At 36.6% G+C, this 18,452-nt stretch overlaps 1 protein-coding gene across 1 annotated transcript in view; it reads right to left on the minus strand.

Annotated features, from left to right (window-relative positions):
- ZBTB41 (zinc finger and BTB domain containing 41) overlaps positions 1 to 18,452 on the minus strand; it is a 39,945-nt gene that overhangs the window by 6,708 nt on the left and 14,785 nt on the right. Inside the window, exons 6-10 of the mRNA XM_004578798.4 lie at positions 16,805 to 16,934; positions 12,131 to 12,226; positions 10,258 to 10,364; positions 7,961 to 8,066; positions 3,538 to 3,626 (exon numbers count right to left, since the gene is read on the minus strand). Of these exons, the coding sequence (XP_004578855.2) occupies positions 3,538 to 3,626; positions 7,961 to 8,066; positions 10,258 to 10,364; positions 12,131 to 12,226; positions 16,805 to 16,934 (528 nt within the window). The remainder of the gene's footprint in view (positions 1 to 3,537; positions 3,627 to 7,960; positions 8,067 to 10,257; positions 10,365 to 12,130; positions 12,227 to 16,804; positions 16,935 to 18,452) is intronic.

The raw sequence follows: 18,452 nt of genomic DNA on the forward strand, positions 1-18,452 counted from the left end.
CTTGCCTGCATTCGGAGAGTGAACCAGTACATGGAGGATATTATTTCCTTCTGCCTTCCACATAAACAAGTAAAAACTAAAAGACTGTGTGTGTATGTGCATGCTAATTAAAAGGATTTAAAAAGGAAAAGTTAGACACATTTTCAGACAACCCATCCTGTGCTTACAAAAATCAAAACATCTAAACTACAAAAACTAAAGAATTTAGCAAGGTCAGCATAAAAAGCATATGGCAACTACATTTTTACATATAATAAATAAACACATAGAGTTTAGGGCCCAGTGCAATGAGTCAACTGGCTAATTCTCCCCCTTCAAGCACATGAATCCATATGGGCACTGTTTCCGTGCCAGCTGCTGCACTTTCCATCCAGCTACCTGCCTGTGGTCTGGCAAAGCAATAGTAGATGGCTCAAAGCCTTGGTATCCTGCACCCGTGTGGGAGACCTGGAATAAGCTTCTGGCTCCTGGCTTCAGATTGGCTCAGCTCTGGCCATTGCGGCCACTTGGGGAGTGAACCAGAGAATGGAAGATCTTTCCCTCTCCCTCTCTCTCCGTAAGTCTGCCTTCCCAACAAAAATAAATATCTTTAAAAATAGAGTTTAAAGTTTATACCTAAGTATCACATTTCTAGTTACAAATTTTATGATAGATGTATAAGGTGGGTACACTAAAAACCAGAATATATCATTGAGGAAAATTTGAAAAAGACAAACTATTACAGGTACATTCAGTGGCCATGAAGTGGATGACTGAATATTATAAAGATACAAAAAAGAAAATTAGGCATAAATTCAATAAAACTCCAACACCTAGTAGATATTTCTGTATGTGAAAATTAATCATCTATATTCAAATTTATGTAAAATGAATGATAATAAAGAATATGGGGGGAGTACTTATGCTACTATATATCAAGGTGTATTATAAAACCACGGTAATTAAAATGGAGTAGGTATTGGTGCAAGGGCATTAGTATAACACAACCCAACAAAATCAAGCTCAGACATCAATCACACATACATTATCACTTAATTTAAAACAAATTTGCCCAGCAAATACAATGATTAAAATGGAGTCCAGTAAATAATGCTGAGCAACTGGACACTCCCATACAGAAATAAAATTCTCCCCACTCACACACAATGACACAAAAATACAGAGGATTTACAGATCTAAGTATCAAAGTGAAATAACTATCACCATAAACCTAAGCAAAAAGAATCTTTGTTACCCAGAGCTAAAGAAGTTTCTCAAAGAGGACATACAAGAAAAACAACAACAAAATTAACTTCTTTAAAATTCAGAATCTTAGTTCAATGAAAGATACCACTACTAGGATAAAAAGGCAAATCATCAAGTGGAAGATACAAATATATCTTCATATCCAGGACACAGAAAGAACTTTATCAATTAGAAAAAGGCAGATAATTCCATTTGAGGAAATGAACAGAAATTTAAAGTAGATCTCCCAGTGGCCAACAAAATGGAAAGGTGTTCAACACCAGGATTCATCAAAGGATCCCTAGTAGAGCTGTTTCGGACAGTGCTACCCCTCTGGGACTGAAAAAACACACAACGACAATACCGGTCAAAATGTAGAGCAACTTGATGTCCGCATAATTAGATGCCAGTGTAAACAGACAGTTATGATGAAAAACTGGCTAGTATGAGCTGGGGATCCCAGGGTAATGCATGTACTCAAGAGAAATGAACGCACACTTGCATGAAACAACATGGACAAGACTGTTTCTGGCAACTTTGTCATGACAGAACCAAGTAAATATAAATCCAGTGTACATCAAAAGACAGTGGGTACAGTGTGTATATTCATGATAATGAAAACAAACAAAAAAAATCACAGTACTGAGTGAAAGTCAGACAAAAATGTCTGACTCCATTTATACGAGGCTCAAAGGGGAAAAACAAATTTTTTGTGCTACAACCCAAAAAGTAGTCCTTCTCACTTCCAAGCAGGTTGCTAATGGGGAAAAGCTGTCGATGCTGCATCTAGAGTTCTTCATCTTGATCTAAGTAATGGCTATAAAACTGATGGACTCATTTATAAACATTCATTGACCTGATTTTTAAAGATTTTAAGTTTCTAAACACTTACCAGGTTACTTATTATGATTCAGACCTTTAGGCGCTACACTTCAACAAAAATATGAAGACCTTTAGGTGTCGTACATGTGTATTAAGATCTTTGGGTGCTATTTAGTAAAAATATTAAATAAAATCTTTAGATAGTATGTGTTAATTAAAAATAACCTACCAAGAATTCACCCTAATAAAAATTTTAAAAATCAGGTAAGATAAAAGTCCAAAGCTACATTTATGGTTTTGTTTATATTGTTTTAACTAATGCACTCTATTTCAATTAGACAACTACAAAGGACAGGAACAATCATCACTTTGTGCTTCACACAAGCAAAGCACACATTGATAAGAATAAGTCATTTGTAGGTAAAAAATCATTTTCCAATAATTTCTCTAACTACGGGGTTTAAAACAATGAAGAGATTAAAAGAAAGTCACAGGAAAGCATGAGAAATCCATTCCTTCAATACACATGTCAGTACTATCTGCAGCTCTAGGCTACTCTCCTTAAACAGCTACTCTTCATTTGAATCAACAGAACTGACAGAGGCCAAATTCAAACATCCATTAGATTGTGTCTCCTGATGAAAAAGATATGCTAAAGGGAGAGAAGTCTGTTTGGAATATGGCTCAGAAGATTCCAAAAAGTGAGAATTGAGCAGTGCACAGAGACATTCTGACTCAAGAGAAAGGATCAGGAAAATGAAGTTACTCAGGTGGCCACGGAGGGTACACTGTTATAAACATAGTTCAGAATTCTTCACCACTTCCTGGATGACAAATTCCACATATACATTACCCAACTTACTTACTACCTATATTTGGCAAATTCTTAATTCATCAATGGTTACAAACTTATTTTTTATAAGTTTACCATCTCTTATAAACCATGAGTTCCATTAAGCTGTTTATTTTAAAAACTGTTAATGCAAGAAGGCAAAGGAGGTTATGACAATCTACAAGAAAGAACCTAATAAACTTTTTGAAGCAGAGTAGAGAAACATTTAGAAAGTGATAATTAGTAAAAATCAGCCGGAGCACAGTAGTCACTATAACTATCCATGAAATGATGCCTAGCCTTGTAATAGGAAATAGCACAATGGTCACATGGTAAACAAAACAATCCAGTCAAATTTTCATTATTTTTTAAAAGAGAATTGCAGTAAGAACCATAAAACAACCAGAAAAGGGGAAGATACAGCTACAAGTTGAGTAAACACACTATGCAAAAAGATTTTATCAAAGTATAAAAAAATTAAAAATGTTAAGGTTTACATATTAGAAGACAAAAACATTGTTTACTTATGATATGAGCTTCAATATAATACATACTTTAACACAGAAAACATTTTAACTTATAACAACAAAGTTAAATAGGTACACTTATACGTCTGAATAACTATATAAAAATGCATACAACTACTGATTATGTTTTACCTGAATGTGTTCGAAAATGCATTTCTAGGCTTGACTTGCCTTTAAAAATTTTCTTACAAACATCACATTGATGGAACGTTGCCTTATATCTAAGAAAATAAAAAGGTGTGTTTTTCAGTATAATCTTAATAACAGTGAAAATAAGTTAAAACTTCTTTACTTACAAGTATATTAAAAAAATCTTTGTATTAATAAAGTAGAGAAGGCAAAAAAGCACATGATTCCACTGGCACATGGAAATTATTTTTAGGCATTTAGTTTGTTTCTGGCTTTTCTTTCTTTTTTTTAATGAGTATAAAACTTTTAAAAATGAGCTAGAATTTTCAATTGCTTTAACTCATCGAATTTTCTTAGGTAATCAAATAAACAACAAAATATTGGAAATATCTCAAAGGAAACTGAAAAGGGGACTAAAGCAGGAAGGAAAAGCTGCTTACAGAAAGAAATGGTAGAAATTTTTGGAGCTAGAACCACTCTATATCCTAACTTTAGTGATGATTGATTATGTGACTTAAGAATCACAGACTAGGGCCCCACATGATAGCCTAGTGTCTAAAATCCTCGCCTTCCCTGTGCCAGGATCCCATATAGGTAACAGTTCGTGTCTTGGCTATTCTACTTCCCATCCAGCTCCCTGCTTGTGGCCTGGGAAAGCAGTGGAGGACAGCCCAAAGGCTGGGGACCCTCCACCCACAGGGGAGACCCAAAGAAGCTCCTGATTTTGAATTGGCTCAGCTCTGGTTGTTGTGGCCCCTGGGGGAGTGAACCAGTACATGGAAGATCTTCCTCTCTCTCTCTCTTCCTCTCTGTAGATCTTTCTAACAAAAATAGTGAATAAATCTTCAAAAAAAAAAAATTGCAGACTAAGAAGAGTAAGAAAAAAATGGTGAGACTGATTTAAAAAGAAGTGCAACAATTATAACATCTGCATTAATGAAAAAAGTGACAGTGCTCTCACAGGTTGACTTCCTTGCAATTAAACATCATGAATTTGAACTTAAAAATAAACTTTACATCTAAATAAAAATAATGAAATACTAACTTTTAGTCTTTTTAAAATTAGTTTATTTTATGATACAGTTCCAAAGTCTCTGGGATTTCCTCTATTTTTATTACAATAATATGGTCCTTCAGAAAACAGTTGTAAGTCCATCATTCTGCTTTTTAAGCGTATCCTGACATTGTCAGGTATGGAGAATGGCAGAGAGACATAAATAATGCTATAAAGCATCCTAAATTTACCTTAGAAATCAGCACCTAGTGTATATCCTGAAAAGTCTCTAACAATTTTAAACATTAAAATTTAATAGTGAACATTTCAATAGTTATATAGCTGTCAGAAGTTTCCTCAATTACTTATTTGAGAGGCCTAGTGCAATGAAGAGAAAAAAGAGAGAGATGTTCCAGCCTTTGGTTCATTCCCCAAAGGCCAGAAAAACTGGGGCTAGGCCAGATGGAAGCCAGGAACAAGGAACTGCACTCAGCTCTCGCATGTGGAAGTCAGGGACCCGGTTTCTTCTGCTGTCACCTGCTGCATCCCTGGGACATCAGCAGAACAGACATCTCTTCAGATACAAAGTGGTGGCCTAACACGCCGAGCCACGACACCCACAACAAACTTCTAGTATTTAAGTGACAATTATTATTAAAGCTATTATTTCAATTGGGAAACAATTCAAATCTAATAAACACATGGTAAATTACATTAAAAAGCTATTTAATATTCCTTAAGATTGGTTTTAACATATTCACTAAGTTTTACTGGAATGTTGAGCAAATTATTTCCAAAACTAAATACAATACAATTAAGTATACTTACATAGTTTCAAATAGTATTCACAGTTTTTAACTCATCTCAACTAATATTTACAAGACAGCAAGCAAAGCCCTGTCTCCTAGAACTTCTAGTTGATGAAGCAGACATTCATAGTGATTTGGTTTTGGCAAGTTGGAGGCATCGTAAGAATCTTACAATTGCTTGCCTTAACTAACCGGTAGAGTTGGTTGTCTCATTCTAGTAAACTTTGTAGTCAATATAAACAGAGATACAAATGGTCACCACATGTCCCTAAAAACAGAGTATGTGATAACCAACTAGGAGCCATCATGGAATGCATGGAAATACCTGTGGACACTCAGGTTTTTACAGCTGAGGATAGAAAGTAAACGTAACTGGCATTATTGGCCTTTCATGAAACAACATAGTACCTGGGGCCGGGACTGTGACCTAATGGATAAAGCTGCCTCGTGCAATGCCAGAATCCCACATGGGTCCTAACTTGTGTCCTAGTGCTCTAATGCTGGATCCGCTCCTTGCTAATGGCCTGGGAAAAGCAGCAGAGGATGGCCCAGGTGTTTGGATTCCTGCCACCCATGAGAAACCCCAAGGCACCTCGTGGTCCTGGCTTTTGCTTGACCCAGACCCGGCCATATGGCCATCTGGGAAGTGAAGCAGCACATGGAAAATCTCACTCTCTTTAATTCTTTCAAATACATCTTTCAAAAAAACAAAAAATAAAAAACAAAAAACCCTAGAAGCTACTATGATGCAAAGAAATGGTGAATAAAAGTGCTGTTGTCTTAGCACTTAGGAGGGAGATGTCCCAATATACTAAAGAGGCATTGCTTTCTTTTCCATGTATTCACAGAAAGAAAAACACGTGATGAACGAACACAATTATTAATCTGAGAATGTTAACCTTTCCGATCTCAGTCTTTTTAATATTTTTGAGATGAAATGAAGCAATTCTAGGACGGCTATATCAAAAAAAAAGCAATTCTTCAAAAATCTAATGAAGTGAGCAGTCCCTTCAAAGTAAACAACTGACAACACTTTCTAAAAATGATAAACTTTCGGCTTTCAAGCTAATTAAAGATTCTGGAAAACATGAAATCTGTCATTGTGATCTTGACAGCTTCCCAATACTCCTTTCAGAGAGAGGAGGCCATATAACAAATGTGATATGTGGATACCATACCATGAAATATGCTAACATTTGGAAAAACTGCCTAACTTGATGAACCTGTACTTTCAAGAATAAATACACGACGTGGAAAAAAATATGTACAGCCAAAAAGTCCATTCAAGATACAAATAAATACAAAATACAAGATTCAAAATACATTCAAAAAGTCCATGAATTGAATGGAACAGATCCATAAATCACTGATCTTGTTTCAAACTACTATGCAGCCACCTTTATAGAACAACCACTTCTTCACTTTAATGGGATAACAATAATATACACAATTACCTTAGAAGGCCATTACAATGCTCCTCTTGTTTCCAAGTACATATCTGTGTGAGGCTAGATCTTCTTTATTAACTTTACCCAAAGTACCACATATAGCAAAGGGTATGACAATCCAGCTGCCTTAAGACACTGAAGACATTTATAAAAAATGCGAAATAATCCTGCTCTTCTACGTTGTTGTGTATTTTTTTTATAAAATGTTACTTATGCTAACACATACGGGCATTTTAAATGAATACTTGAAAATCTTCAGTTTTGATTTCTAATATGAGTTATGTAGTTGACACAATTTGTATGTTTTTATATTATGCAGTTTATATCAAAAAGCTCCTTGCTTTTTTTGTTTTTGAATAATTGTTAATGGAAATAGAACGTTAAAGAACCCCTTCAGCAAGTGAGTTTTTAAGTCTTTTTGCCATCCATTCTTGCAACGTCCCATGTTTTTCTAAACATTCTCATGAATGTCTTCACATCCTAGCACTCAGCAACACTTCTAGCATATACTGAATTAAGAATTCAATGGGGAGCTGGCTTGGTGGCACAGCACCAATTTAAGTACTGGTTGCTCTACTTCTGATACAGCTCCAAGAAAATGAGCAGCACAAAATTGTGCCACCCACATGGAGGATTAGACTGGAGTTCCTAGTTCCTGGCTCAACTCCCATCTTCACAGTCATTTGGGGAGATAAGTTGCAAGCTCTTTGTCTCTGTCTCTCCCTATCACTCTGCCTTTCAAATAAAATAAATCTTGACATTTTGTAGTCGCTATCTTCTTACGCATAGTATATTGGCAGCTACTTAGCTCACATAGAGCAACAGCAAACAAGATACATAACATCCCAAAGAATTTCAAGATTTTAACTTAGTCATTGACTTCAAGATCTACCAAACTGTAGACTTTGAAGTAAGCAAAAACAACTGGAGAAAATATTCTTTATGTAATTCTTTTAAGTCTACAAAGGAGCAACGATGCTATGGAAAGCATTGGTTAACCGATCACCAGCTGAACAAAACTGGCGGTTTCAGTTGCAGACAAGCTACTGGAAAAGCTGCACAACTCAGTGAATCTGTACTTTCAAAAACAAATAACTGACATGGAAAAACTATGCATGGCCGAAAACAAACTCATCCAATCCTGTAATTAGCCAAAGTTTAGACTTTTCACTTACTTTTGCCACACTTTTTCTCCCAGGTGCACACTTTTGTAATGAACAGTGAGATGATCCCTACGACCAAAACATTTCCCACATTCTTCACACTGATGAGCCTTTTCACCTTAAAATAAACATTCACATATCTTTATTAAAATATGCATATCAACTGGCAAAAAAAAAATACAACCACTTGTGAAATGTACCATTAAAGTGACCTCATCCTTATTTCACAGTTTCCTTCACATTCCTTACCCAAACGTACTTCATTACACACACATGCTTAACTCATGCTGACTCCTCTTTCTAAGTGGAGAAGAAACAAGCAGCCTTTTGCTATACATTTCAGAACTCACCCTTCAATGTAACAGAACTAGGTAAATAACTTCAAAAGTCAGAATTTTAAAAATATTCTTATATTAAATATCTTACATTCCTAAATATATGTGTTTAAGTATTTCTAAGTATAAATATTCCTAAGTATGTACAAATACAAAATGTTTTTATATTACTAAGAAAAACAACATGTGTGTGTATCAATTGGTATATACACATACACACACACAAACATATATGTCTGGATAGCAAACATTTCAAATGTGAACATATATTAAATAGAAATGAGGCCATGTTACTGTTTATAACAAATACCTTCTGATTTTCAGATCTTAGTACTTTAGTTTTAAAAGACTTTCATCTGTGGGGATTTTTAACATTTGCAATGGGTTAAAACACAAATATAGTGGAAAATTCTCTGAGTCCAATTCCTAAGCCCTATTCTTACATTCACTTAGAAGCTCTTGGTCTTTAAAAACCTGGTCTCAATATGGATGTAACGGGAGCCAGTGACCTCTAGATGCAGAATTTGGAATTCATATGTAAATGAAAACATGATTCATTCCTATGAAGAAAGTCATCAGCGCTTCATCAACATTTTCAGTGGTGATAAAAATGCAGCCTGACTTGCTGAGACTTTTAAGGGTACACAGCACTAGTAACCTTCACCTGTTGTACTCTTCCTAGATATGGTTCTTTCCTATTACACTTACACATTTACTCCCTTAGCACTTTATGGACAACAAGAATATGAAAGAAACCCCCAAAGCATATGTATTATAAATACAAAGATCTGAATTGATTAAGATAATCATGTACTCTTTTCAAAGGCAGTTTCAAAATTCAACATAATAGTAATTTTAACACCCAATTATGATAATTCCTTTTTTGTAAAGATTTATTTATTTTTATTGCAAAGTCAAATATATATATATATATTTTTATACATACATATATACATATATATAGAGAGAGAGAGAGAAAGGGAAGGAGGAGGAGAAACAGAAAGGAAGACCCTCCATTTGTGATTCACTCCCCAAGTGACTGCAACGGCTGGAGCTGCGCTGATCCAACAGCCAGGAGCTCTTCCAGGCAGTTTCAAAATTTAACATAATGGTAATTTTAACACCCAATTATGATAACAATTCCTTTTTTTGTAAAGATTTATTTATTTTTATTGCAAAGTCAAATATATATACATACATATATATTTATATATATAACACATATATATTTATATATATATACACATATATATTTATACATATATATATATACAGAGAGAGAGAGAGAGAGAGAGGGAGGGAGGGGGAGAGACAGAGAGGAAGACCCTCCATTCGATGATTCACTCCCCAAGTGACTGCAACGGCTGGAGCTGCGCTGATCCAACAGCCAGGAGCAATTCCAGGTCTCCCCTGCAGGTGCAGGGTGTCAAGGCTTTGGGCTAGCCTTGACAGCTTTCCCAGGCCACAAGCAGGGAGCTGGATGGGAAGCGGGGCCTCCAGGATTTAGAACTGGAGCCTATATGGAAGCATGCCGAGCCCAACAATTCCCTTTTTAATTAGTTTTGTCACATTTTTCTCAAATCTATATAAATGACAAATATTATCATGTATTCTCCTTTTGTGGAAGCGCCAGTACATAGCACATATTTACGTACTAGCTAAAATGAAAAAGAATTATTTCAGCTTTATAGTCACAAAAGGCAAACAATGGATTACAATGAACAAGCCGTAAATTCTTTCACACACTTTCATTTCGACTTTATAGACACAAAGGGTAAACAATGGATTACAATGAACAGGCCATAAACTCTCTTCACACATTTTTTTCCAGACATTTTTGAACCAGCATTTACAAAGTAGTAAAACATATACCAAATTATTAAAATTACAGTCAAAACATGATGTCATAGTATGAACTTATCACATACTTTTTTATAAGGGGTTTTAGAAATAGAGTGACAAAATACAGCTTACCTGAATGTATTTTTTTGTGCTTCGTAAGGTGGTCATGACGAATAAAGGTTTTACCACATTCATCACACTCGTATCTTTTATCATCATGATGTACTCGTAAGTGAAGTCTATAACAGAAAAAATATGATGATTAAAATGGGTAATACAGAAACACCTTTATTACTATTCTCACATTTTTTTCTGATTTTCATAGTCCTTCCCAGTTTTTCAAGACCTAACTCCTGGTTCATACTTGTTTGTTTCAAAAATGTATTTCACAAGACAGCACTTGTAGTGGCTTGGGATGCCCACATCTTGTAGTAGTGCTCGAGCTGGAGTTCCAGCTCCCCTTCCTCAGCTCCCTGACAACAGGTACCCAAAGGCAGCAGGTGACTGCCCACTCACATGGAAGACCTAGCCTTCATCCCTGGCTCATGGGTTTCACCTAACTCAGCCCAGAACATGAACATTTAGGGAACGAAACAGCAAATGAGAGATCACTGTCAATCTCTACCAAACAAATAAGAACATTTAAAAAAAATCCAACATTTGCTCCTGCTCACACCACTTGTGGGTGGCATTTTTCTAGACTTGTTAGATCCTGTATCTGCTTCACTGATTCTACCAAGAGTCTGCAGGGGCCTTCCATGAGACCAGCCAGGTTTCAGAGATATCAAAAGCAGGAAGACAACAGAAAGAAATGAAACAAATGAAGTAACTGAAGTTCCTGAAGTAAATGAAGTAATACTATATATGTGTAGTTGAAAACATACTGTCTTAATAACTCAACTTTATGAGAACATCATTTCACCACTTTTCTTCACACTGGTCAAATGTGGTTCATTTTCAGACTAGCACTGTGGTACACAGGGTTAGGCCCTGCCCTCTTGTGACACCCATACTGAAGGTGGTTATCCAAGTCTCGGCCGCTCTGCTGATTCAGCTTTCTGCTAATGTCCCTGCAAAAGCAGCCAACGGTGACCCAATTATTTTCTGTCAAACAACCCATGGGGACACCTGGAGGAAGTTCCTAACCCTAGCTGTTTTAAGCATCTGGGAAATGAACTAGCAGATAGAAGATATACCTCTTTCTCAGTCTTTCCCTTTCTGTCAATTCTGTCTTTCAAATAAGGAAGTAACAATTTTAAAAGTGCTCATTTTACAGACACCCAAGGACAGATGATAAAACTCATTAAGTTGAATTTTTTTTGCCTTCACAATCCTCTATCTAGCTCCTATTGAAAGCAGAAGCTTTCCCACTCAAGTTTTTAAAAACTATTGATTCACCTGTAACAAAACCCAGTAAATAGCTAGACTAACTCCCTAAGCAGAGGTAAATAATAAATGAAAGTATAAATAGTAGGATTAAGAGACTAAGAAAAATTAAAACTGCATACTTACTTGATATTAAGAAATTACATATGATTTACTTAGAAAAAAATTTTCACAACCTGCAAATAAAGTCAGGAATCCATCCAGAAAAATAACAAAATAAGTTATAAAAACACTCATTGTACTGAAGACTTTCTAAAACTAAGGACAGCAGAATTGTGACTACTGACACATTCTCACTGTAAGGCGTGATTTACTAAAAAGTGGAGAAATACAGTAAGTTTGGAATCAGTGTGTTTTAATGTGCTTTCAAAGAAAAGTAATAAACAAACAATGCTAACAGTGAAGACTTTAGTAGGCCTGGCAATAAGAAAATACGTAATAACGCTCCATATCATAGAAGGAAGGTAATAAAAACTGTTGTGAAAGAAAAAGTCTATTCAATAATAATTTTGTGCATGTTAAAGTTTAATTCTACATACTAAATTAGAGAAATGATAATCTGGAACTAACATGGAGATATAATTTTATCCAGTTTAGGGGAAGAAATGACTTTACGCACCTGTATGAACTTCCATGGCGAAAACTCTGTCCACAAATACTACAAAGATGAGGTTTTTCTCCACTGTGGATTCTTAAATGTTCTTTCAAAGTAGTTCTGTGTTCAAAAACAAAATACCATACACTTAAAAAGATTCTTACAAATGTCAATGGATAGGGGTCAACGTGGCATTGCCGGTAAAGCCACCATTTCTGATGTCAGCATTCCATATTGGAGACTATTCAAGACCCCACAGCTCCACTTGCCATCCTGCTCCTGGAGAAGCTGCAGAGTTTGACCCAAATGCCTGGATCCCTAAACCCCAGAAAAAGCTCCTACTCTTGGCTCGGCCTCAGCAATCCCCAGATGTTGTGGCCATCTAGGGAGTCAGCCAGAGGGTGGAGATCTCTTTCTGTCTCTGCCTCTCTCTGTAACTCTGCCTTTCAAAAAATATCAAATGAATTAATAAACAAGTAAGTAAAATGTCAATGTACAGATTAAACAAATTTTCAAGAAGTTTACTAGAAAGGAGTTCAAGCTAACACATATTACAATTATCTTTCTCTTAAAATGCTTTTAAGGCAGATTTTACAGAGAAAGAAGATTCAGAACAAGAGGCCTTCCATCAGCTGGTTCACCACCCTGGAGCTGAGCCCATACGAAGTCAGGAGCTTCTTCTAGGTCATGTGGGTGCATGGGCCCAAGGACTTGAGCCATCCTCCACTGTTTTCCCAGGCCGTAAGCAGGAAGCTGGATGGGAAGTGGAGCAGCCAGGACATGGACAAATACCCACATGGGATGCCAGTGCCTCGGGCAGATCAGCCTGCTGTGCCACTGCACCAGTCCCAACACTTGCTATTCTCACCAGTGTCAAAAATGCTTGGTCTATTTCCTTACAAAAACAAAGATAACTTTAACCTCTTTCACCAATGGTTTGCTCAGATATCTAATTATCCAGTTTAAGCAAAATTTTAAGAAGTATAACTTTAAAATGTTCAACTCCTATTACTGAATTAGGGCAAGGTCAATATTAGGCAGTCAAGTTTATCAATACAATTCTTTCCAAATACGTGCAGAATACGTTAGAAACAAATGTTTTAAGATGGAGTAGGAATTGGGTCTAGAGATGTAGGTTCCTGGGTCACATAGCATAGTGTCTCGCTCTGGTTCATAATTCTGGCCAATGTGCCACCTGGGAAACAGCAGTAATGGCTTCATGGTTCCCGTCACCCACAGCAGAGAACCGGCCTGAGCACCCAGTCCCCAGCTTCCACATGGCCCAGCAACAGCCCTTGAAAGCACTGGGGATCCAATTGGTGGATGGCATCCTTTTCTGCCCCTTTTGCTCTCAAATGAATTAATAATAATAATAAAAATAATAATAGTAATAATAAGTGTTTCAAGGCAAAGAAAATGTTACCAGCATATTTAACTTTCAGATGCTGATATGGAAAATTAATCTGGGGCCAGCATTGTGGTATAGGTGGTTCAGCCATCGTCTGCAACTCTTGGATCCCAAATCAAAATGACTGTTCAAGTCCCTGCCTTGGGTACCTGCCATGCATGTGGGAGACCTACAGAAAATGTGGCTCCTGGCTTCAGTCTGGCCCCAGGGGAGTGAACCAACAGATGGAAGATTTCTCTTTATCACTCTCATTCCAAATAAATATACACAAATCTTTTTTTTTAAAAGGTATGAAAAAAGCAACCTATAAAAAGGGTGTATTCTACGTCCTCTAGCCCCAGTGACCCTAGAAGGGTTATTGCATGAACACAATTGTTCCAAGCACAACACCAGCAGCAGTTCTTATAGTTTCAAAATCCAAATTTTCCCTCATTATCCAAACTTTAGGTAAGATGGAAAAAGTAATTTCGTGGAAAAAGGAAACAAAACCTAAGAGCCAATTTTGGCTATCATTATTACCACTCGGTGTTTATTTTTCTCCTACACTCAAGAGCTTTGCCAGTAGATGGCGCTCCTCCATATCTTCCACACGCCCACCAACCAGGAATAGGTGGCAGTTTGTGGGGGGGCAACTCAGTCTTGGGAAAAATACTTCTGGATCCCTTTTACAGTAAATATTCAGAACGTTATCTCTATTTGCTTTTTGATTTGTTTGCTTTTTGTTGTCAAAGACAGGGGAAATATTAACATAATAATGCATATACAATTTTACCAAACTGCAAATACATTTTCATATAAATTTTGCAGTCTCCTATCATCATAGCCATGTTATTTTATGAAAACAGCATTTATAATTTTTAATCATGAATGTTTTATATAGTGGAATGTGTAAAGTTGACAAATACATCCTGTTTAAATGATAGTGTTAATCATTTAAATATAGGTTAAGGATGAGAGCATCACCGCAGCTAAAACTGCCTCCACAGGCTCCTCTCTGATCTTGTCCTTCTCACCCCTTCTCAAAAGGACTCGTTCATGTTCAGCATTTCCATCTGTGCACACACACACACACACACACGCACGTGTATTATATATTATATGTAGGTACAAAGTTCATATGCTTTTGAGAAGCAAGCATAAAACTAAGCATATCACCACTGTTTAAGAGCTTAGAAGAGAATACAAACACGGTCTCTGGGTCAAGGTCTAGCTGCAGCTTCCTAAGAGTTAACAAGAGACTTTCCTGGCATGTCAGTGGGTAAAGTCATGATTAATGCTACAAACCATTGAGTTCTCCCAGTTGGAGCACATGACAGAGATAAACACACTGGGTAATGAAAGTCTGGCAGAAATACAGTCATACTTTGCTGCTAAGTTACTTACTTATCAGAGAATGCTCAAGAAAGAACATGTTCACAAAATGCAACGAACATCCTCAGTTATATCAATCAGAGTATCAACAGCAGGAATCTCCCAGCACACACACACACACACACACACACACACACACACCAAACAGGCAGAGGGCTTCACACCAGAAGATGCAGTCCCTGTGGAGTGCTGCTGGCGCACACACAGTCACACTGCTTACTACCAGAGCAGACTACTTACTCCACTTCTGACATTTTGGGATCTTCACTCACCATCTTCCTATGAACTCGCTCTTTCCTGTAGCCCATCTATGGTTTCTCTCTCATTTGGCCAAGCACATTTTTATGTTGTTGGCTTCAGGGCCTTACAGAGTACAGAGGATTAAGCTGCCATCTGATAAATGCCATGCCATGGCCCCGCATGTTCCACTTACTATCCAGCCCCCTGCTACTGCACTTAGGAAAGCATGGAAGGCAGCCCACCACCTCTATAGGAAACTCAGTTGCGGGAGTGAACCAACAGATAAAAGATCTGTGTCTATGTGCAACTCTGCCTTTCAAATAAATAAATCTTTTTGAAAATGGCATTATTATGCTCAGATCTGATTGTGTTAAATTGAGAACAGAATTCTGCATTGGAGATTATTTTCTTTCCGTTTTGAGAGTACCACTATTTAATCTCACTTCTAATACTGCTGAGAAGATCCAGATGGTTCTCCATGAGGTATGCGACTTTTCTGTCTGCCTAGAAGTACGTTTGCTTCCTTGACCCAGTGCGCTGATTTGTACTGACGTGATGTGACAGCACGTGAATCTTCATTTCAGTTGTGGAAGTCCTCAACTACTGTACTCATCTTCCCCATCACTTTCTCTGCCCTTCCTTTCTGAAACGCCCGATATACAGATGTTTCATGTGTCTTGTACTCCAATTTTCTGATCTTTACAAACCCGCACCTTTTTGCTCTACTTCTGCCCTTCAACTGTTAATGATTTCTAGTCATCACTCCTACATGTCTGCAATTCATACTTATTTTTTTATTTGAATGATTTTCTCATACAGCAGCCAATCCTTGCTTGATGAATTATGTATCATTAGCTGGGAAAAAATAGTGATCACTTACCTCTCTTTGTTTTCTTCTTGCTTTCCCCCTATCATAATTGTTGCCTCTCTGAGTTCTAAGGGTCCTAGGCTGAAACATGTGGACAGGAAGGTCAAAGGACACAGCTGGGTCTTGATGACAGACTGTGCTTTGCTGTAGGTGATCTGGGTGTGTCACCTGCTAGGGAATAGATCTTCTAATCTGTAAGCTGCAAAGAAAAATCTAACAGCCAAAGCAATGGCAGTGATAAGGCCTAGATTCACTGCAGTCAGCACTCACTATGCGTCCAACCATGTAACAGTCCAGCAATCCCTCCCTGGGAGAAGGGCAGGCACACGGCAGCAAGGACATATGTGGGCAGTGGAAGGCCATCCAAAGATGGAACTTTTCCAGACTTTTATTCTAATGCTTTCTGTTCTGTCTCTCCATCACCCCAGTAACCAGATATATCTAATACTGTTAATTCTGAAGGTACTATTCCAAAATGCATCCATTTTCTGGATTTTGTGAAGTATTGAACCAATGGATAGAAGATCTGTCTGTCATTAACTTATAAAAAAAATTTAAAAAAGGAAAAAGGAAGAACATCTCTTCAAAAACAAACAGAAAACTTATCAGGTATTTTTAGTTGAATGTCAGAAAAATCAAATTGCCACATGTTACCTATATTCCATATTATATTTTTATAATATTTTATATAAATCCATTTTCTTTATATTTTAAACTAAAGATCAATTCAGGTATCTTAGATCTTGCATTACTTTAATCCTTATGACCTGTATTTGTTAATGATTTCTGTATAATGCAAAAGGGCCTTTACCTTTCTCTTACTGATTTTCCACAAATAAAGCAAGTCCATTTTCTTTTTCCACCATGAGTACATTCTATATGGCGTTTCAAATTTCCAGTGTCATTAAACTGGCGACCACATATATCACATGGAAAAGGACCTAAGACAAAAAATAGTGTGCTGTTAAATTTTACACACAGATGCTAAATTAAATTTTTAGGTGTATCACAGAGTTATGCCTACTACTATTTGTTCATAGGTATAATTTGTTTCCAGTTTTCTCTTCCCTACCAAACTCTTGAATCCTAGAAAGTGAACTATAATATTTGCTGAATCTTTAGAGACAAGTGTAAGGCCTGGCATCTGATGGATACAAGAAATTTTGAGTAAGTTAAATTAATATCTTAGTAAATTAATAAAAAGTATAAGTATTTGTAGCTTAGTTAAATAAAACTGCATGGTGCGTATATAACATCACTTTATCAACTTACTCAGCACTTAGCATACATGCGAGTTAATTAAAAGGCCAATTTCTAGTTTGAAATCAGATTAAAACAAAATAAAAATAACTATATAGTAAATATCTGAGAAGAGGATATTGAGCTACTGTTTGGCAATATTTTGCTATTGCTAATTATAATAAATGTTTAGTGATGCTGAGTAGATCAAATATACCATTGCATCTTTGTTTAATATTAGAAAATGAAGTCCATGTGTCTCATCCTAAAACTGACATTAGCAGTATTCAAATTGGACCATGGTTTTAACAAGCCACTGAAGACAGAGTTTAACTGACTAGCAAGTCACAAGGGAGAGGTATTGATGAGTGAGAAACACAGCACATGCAGTTCCAGGAATCTGCCTATTTGGAAGAAAGTGTTTCTGAATTTGGAAGAATAAACTGTACAAAGACATGAAGTATTAATCCCAATAGCACAAAGAAAAGACAATCAAATGTGAGCACTGGAATTCAGAAACACAGTAATCCTTAGGTAAAACCACTTGCCACAACAGGGGAAACTGCAACATATTCTGCACAGCAGAAACCAGAGGCCCTCCAAATAAGCACCTTCAATATTTTCTTATTTAAAATGTCTTAAGATTTCTTCTCCCATAAGATGTGAATCTTTTACCAATTTAACTCATTCAACAAGTATTCATTCTTAACTCCAGTCCAGCAGTATTTTAAGTATAATCAAATGCTAATATATGCAGACAACCCAATATTATTTACCACTAAAATAAATGAGCTCTGAAGACATGAAAAGACACAGAGGAACCTTAAACATATATGACAATGTAAAATGAGCCAATCTGAAAAATACTTAATGATTACAATCATCTGAGATTCTGGAAAGGATAAATCCAAGAAGTGAGTAAAAATGATTTCGAGTCCCCTGAGGCTGGTGGTAGGAGCGAAAGACGGGGATGAACAGGGAAGTCTAGAGACTGTTTAGGGTGGTGAAATCTGCTTGACAGTACAATTATGAAGATCTGTCATTACATATTTTTTTCCAAACCCAAAGAACATACAACATACACTGTACATTGAACATAACACACCACAAGTGAACCTCAATATAAACTAGAGACTTTGGGTGTCGTAGATGTGTTGGTCTAGGTTGGTCAACTATAAAAAGCGTACAACTCTGCTAGATGCTGGTAACAGGTACTATGC

This window comes from Ochotona princeps, chromosome 10 (genome assembly GCF_030435755.1).
Source record: "Ochotona princeps isolate mOchPri1 chromosome 10, mOchPri1.hap1, whole genome shotgun sequence".
Lineage (NCBI taxonomy): Eukaryota > Metazoa > Chordata > Mammalia > Lagomorpha > Ochotonidae > Ochotona > Ochotona princeps.